The sequence below is a fragment of the Elaeis guineensis genome, chromosome 4 (genome assembly GCF_000442705.2).
Source record: "Elaeis guineensis isolate ETL-2024a chromosome 4, EG11, whole genome shotgun sequence".
NCBI classification, from domain to species: domain Eukaryota; kingdom Viridiplantae; phylum Streptophyta; class Magnoliopsida; order Arecales; family Arecaceae; genus Elaeis; species Elaeis guineensis.
Genome location: NC_025996.2, coordinates 65680967 through 65686236, shown reverse-complemented (window position 1 = coordinate 65686236; position 5270 = coordinate 65680967). Strand labels below are relative to the sequence as shown.

General features: G+C 35.5%; 1 protein-coding gene across 1 annotated transcript; it reads left to right on the top strand.

Annotated features, from left to right (window-relative positions):
• The first annotated feature begins 1806 nt into the window (after window positions 1-1806).
• LOC105033132 (protein STRICTOSIDINE SYNTHASE-LIKE 13) lies at window positions 1807-3760 on the top strand. The gene is made up of 4 exons (XM_010907807.3): window positions 1807-2087; window positions 2197-2481; window positions 2605-2772; window positions 3361-3760. Exons 1-4 carry the CDS (start codon window positions 1807-1809, stop codon window positions 3758-3760), a joined length of 1134 nt encoding a protein of 377 aa, XP_010906109.3.
• Window positions 3761-5270: the final 1510 nt, after the last annotated feature.

Genomic DNA, 5270 nt, shown 5'->3' with positions numbered 1-5270 from the left:
TTGGCATGCAAAAAGTCTGTGTATTTTTCAAATCTTTTTTATACTGTAGAGCATATTACTATTTTTTCATCTCGACTAGAAAGTGAATTTCTTGAAGCTATGTCTAACTCTTGACCTTAGGATATTTGTAGCTCTAGTAGCTCCCTCATCTCTGCTCCAATTTTAGTGCATTGGATGCCCCCCTCCCCAAGGTTGGTTAAAGGCTAATTTTGATGGCTTAGTGAAGAATGGAGTGGCTTGTACTAGTTATCTTGTTTGTGATCATCAAGATAGGCTGCTCTGTATTGGTGCTTGCCATTTGACCTCTCTCTCAACTTCTTATATTGAACTCCATACTACTCTAGAAGCCATCCAATTTGTGGTGGCCAAATTTCATTAGCTAATCTTATTCTTGAGGGTAACTCTCTTACGATTATTTCATTAGATCATCCAAAAACAAGTTTTACTTTCATCGATGCCAATGCTTATAGAGGTTCATTGGCTCCTCTCCTCATTTTCATATTTTCAAGCTTAACATATTCTTCATCAAGGGAATGTTTGTGTGGATTGGTTGGCTGGTCCGACTCAAGATATCCTTCTTACTGACAACTCCTTGATCCATCTTGATTTTGCCTTATTGCGTGAAGCTAATGCATGAGGGATCCTCTACTCCAGACTCCCATGATATTCCTCTTTTTTCCTATGACTTTATTTCTTTTATTTTCTATTCTTTATGAACTTTACCAATAAATACATAAATAAATCCATCCGTACACAAGGCATCTCTCTGTTCAAGAAATCCTGAGTGTACTACTAAAAAAGTTCCAGGTCTCTCTCTTGAATAATATCTTCCCCTATTCTCTCTTTTCCCATTTTTATATTTTTCATACCCATTCTTAGCACATGCAAAATATTAGTTTTTTTTTTCAAATTGGGAAGTCCTCTACTCCTATTTTTATTAATCACAATTTAATTACTAACTCCTTACCCTCTATTTTGTAAGTTTGAATCTATGTAATTGTTGCTTTTGAATAAAATTCATATGGGCTTTTTGCTCCCCTATGATAGAGAGAGAGGAGTTACTATTGGTTGCACCAGATCTACGGCTGAGCTGATGGAATAGTTCAACCATGAAGCACCATGAATGGAGATGGAAAGAGCACAATACACAAGTGTTTATGCATCTTGCTTTACAATTGGATTAATCCACAAGCTTAGTGGTAAGTCTAATCCAACTAAAAAATAGTTGAGAGGGAGGAAATGAGAGTACATGTGTATTTTAGTCTATTTCCAACTATCCTTCTCGAAAACTTTTATATTATGTAACAAGGATCCTCAAAAGCAGTTATTAACACCAGTATGGGCTCAGTCTCATGTCTAACTCCAACCATGAGCAATCTTTTCCAATGACATGCCATTGGCATTTTTCAAAGATAAATAGTCATCTTTTAGACATCATGAATCATATATAATGGGCAAACATACGTTTAAACTAAAAAGCAAGCCTACTCCTAAACTATCACCCACTCACACTAGCTTCATGATCAAGGCCAAACACATGTCTAAACTAAAAAGCAAGCCTACTTCTAAACTATCACCCACTCACACTAGCTTCATGATCAAGGCCAAACACATGTCTAAACTAAAAAGCAAACCTACTCTTAAACCATCACCAACTCACACTAGCTTCATGATCAATGCTTCCAATAAATAAACCTCAACATAAGCTGGAGCATTCTAATGGCAAGAAAAGTTCTAGATGCGCAGGATGTCCCTATGCTAAACCCACGCCTCTTCTTCATAGTATTATTTCTAGGTCTAGTTTTCATGGACCCATTTCATCTAGGTCCACTTGGTGGGCATGATTACCAACCAGTGAAACATTCCATTGCATCCTACAAACAGGTCATACAGCAGTGGCCTAGAGACAACCAAAGTAGGCTGAGGTTTGGAAGGCTTGAGTTTGTCGATGAGGTCTTTGGGCCCGAGTCGATAGAATTTGATCTGGAGGGGCGAGGACCATACACAGGCTTGGCTGATGGCCGTGTCGTCCGGTGGATGGGTGAAAGTATTGGATGGCAAACATTTGCAGTTGTTAATCCTAACTGGTAAGCAAGATTAAAAAAATTCTTCTTCCTTCTCTATGTCTTAATTCAATTAATGTCTTGAACACTATTATATTAAGAACCAACAATGTTATGATTGTTGCCATGGAAGGTCTGAGAAAGTTTGTGCTAATGGTGTGGACTCGACAACTTCTAAGCAGCATAAGAATGAGAAATTTTGTGGCCGGCCTCTAGGTCTAAGATTCAATCAGAAGACTAGGGAGCTTTACATTGCTGATGCATATTTTGGGCTCATGGTTGTGGGATCGAATGGTGGCATTGCGACACCTCTTGCAACTCATGCGCAAGGGAGGCCTATTCTTTTTGCCAATGACTTGGATGTGCATAGCAATGGATCTATTTTCTTCACAGATACTAGCATGAGATACCATAGAAAGTGAGCATTTTTGGTTGATAGACTTTCATGTTCTTCTTCTTGATCTTTTAGTGCTGATTTGGAAACTAGGTGGTGTAGAGATCATTTTATCTTAGTGCTGATTTATGAAACTGGTTAATGTAGAGATCATTTCATCATAATGCTAGAAGGAGAAGCCACAGGAAAGCTTCTCAGGTATGATCCAGTGTCTAAGACTACTCATATTGTACTGCGGGGCTTGGCATTTCCAAATGGAGTACAAATATCAAAAGATCAAGAATTTCTTCTCTTCACTGAAACCACCAACTGCAGGCATCTCTCTTTCTCTCTCTCTCCATCTATCTATCTATCTCAGCTATTTACCTATCTATATGTGTGTATGTGCATGTGTGTTCTTATGCACATTTATTCACTTATATGCTAGTTTGCATGTATTTTTTGCACCTTAGTTGTGGTTTCACCCATGTTGCTCGATCCAATTAGGAGCCTCTGACGTCCCACTTTGCCATAGCATTTGCTCATCTACTGGTATTAGTATCGCCATATACTACGATCATGATTTGATCCAAACAAATTGTATTTAAATAAAATTTTACTAGTAAATTTAAACTATATTTGAATCTTATGAACAAAAATCTTATTAGAAATGATCATTAGCAAGCTGTTTTTATCATGATCATTTAGAAACTTAAGTATTCATATAAATTAAAATAAATCTTTCTTTAATTAGTATCCTACTTCATGCAATTGTCGTTGAACACAAAAATGCATTAGGCAATTGGTGGATTCACAAGATGTAATGATTGCTTGAGTTTCTCACTATTGCAATGTGGATAAATAGTACTCAAAGTGTTAAATTTTATCTAATGCATATCTAAATGTATTCATGATATGTTGTAGGATAATGAGGTATTGGCTACAAGGACATAAGACTGGGCAGTTGGAGGTCTTCGCAGATTTGCCAGGGTTTCCAGACAATATAAGGATGAATGAAAAAGGCCAATTCTGGGTGGCCATTGATTGTTGCCGGACTCCAATTCAAGAGGTCTTCTCTCGTAATCCTTGGCTAAGACGCATATATTTTAGATTGCCTCTAAAGATGAACTTTCTGGCAAGGTTGGTGGGGATGGAGATGTACACTGTTATCTCGCTCTTCAACAATGAGGGAAAGATTGTTGAAGTGCTAGAAGATAGAGGTGGTGAGGTGGTAAAACTAGTTAGTGAAGTGAGGGAGGTGAATGGCAAACTTTGGATTGGAACAGTAGTTCATAACCATATTGCTACTTTTCTTTACTTCTAGGCTTGCAAAGAATTAATGTATTTCGAAGAGATGATATGCATTCTTAGCTACAGTTTTATTGATATATATCTTGTTCAAATCAGTGTAATCTCATCAGCTTGCTACCTAGTTAAGTTTTGATTGTATGATATTTGCTAATGCCAACAAATTAATTGATTTAACACTTGGTCTAAACTATTTCCTAGGAAAAATGTGAGCTAAAATAACATACAACATTCCTTACTCTTTTCTTAATTGCCATCAATTCTGAAAGTACCATACGTGTGTTAGTCTTCGAAAGATGATAAATTATTCATCTTTCAACAAAATCAATGATTTTAGGTACTTGAGAAATATGGTGAATTTCTCCTAATTGGGATCTATTTGTGCAGTCTTTGGTTCTAATAAGAATTAAATAAAATGAAAAACATGCACCATTAGTTCTACTGGATTTGACTTGACCATCGAATTAATACTGTGAATAAATTGGAATCAATATTGTGAGTCAGACCTAACTCATGAACCAAGAACATATCTCAATTCAAAATTTGACCTTATAGGATGGATCAAGACAATCTTGCTTGTCAACCTTAGATGAGACCCAAATTGGTCAGGTCTATACATTGTATGGAACTTTGTCATGACCTAAGTCTTATATTTGGTCTAGTATAGACTAATCTAAGCTTGATCCACTTCTATTTGGGTCATCTTGAGTAGATCTCAAGATTTATTCTATTGATCTATCAGATTTGGACTTTGGATCGAGTAAGGTCAACAATTTTTCATAAATTTTACACTGCTTCTTGATCCTTAAAATATTCTATAAGGAAGGACACCCATGGCTACTGTAATTCAAACTCAATCATCTTTAAAAACAAAAAAAAGGATATACATGTGCAGTTTCTTTAAATTTTCTTATGTAATATGGGATTACCTGAGGTGAGTAAAATTTTGAATTGGAGTAATAAATAAAAATAAAAAAATAGAAAAATATGAACTAATGAAATAGATATATTTGTTGAAGTAGTTGATTAGAGTGGCTTTAATGTTTTCAGTTTGTGTTGGGGAATATCCAAGCAAATGATGCTTACATTCATTATAATCTAATGTTTAATATGTCTACAAACAAAATTTAGACCTATTGCTCAAATATCAATCATGGATCAATTTTTTTGGACAATCTAGACAGCTTAATTAGTTTGGATGATGCATATATTTTCATTTTATTTTAAAGAAGATTTAGGGAGCTTTAACCAAATTTGATTAATTAAAAGTTAAAGTGGGAGTGTCAAAGTACAATAGTATATAGCTGGTAAGTTTTAAGATTTGAACCATGACAAACCTCATAGTAGATAGCAATTTTGCAACAAATTCGTGAAGTACCATGCCAATCGAAAAGAAACTTAACTTGATGATATAGAGCCTAGCCTTTTTAACCTGCATTCTCATTGCATGGGTTGAAGGTAAATCGCTTCAGGGTGCAGGTAGTTCAAAATTGGCTTATTCCTTATAGCATTTAGTATCAAGATTC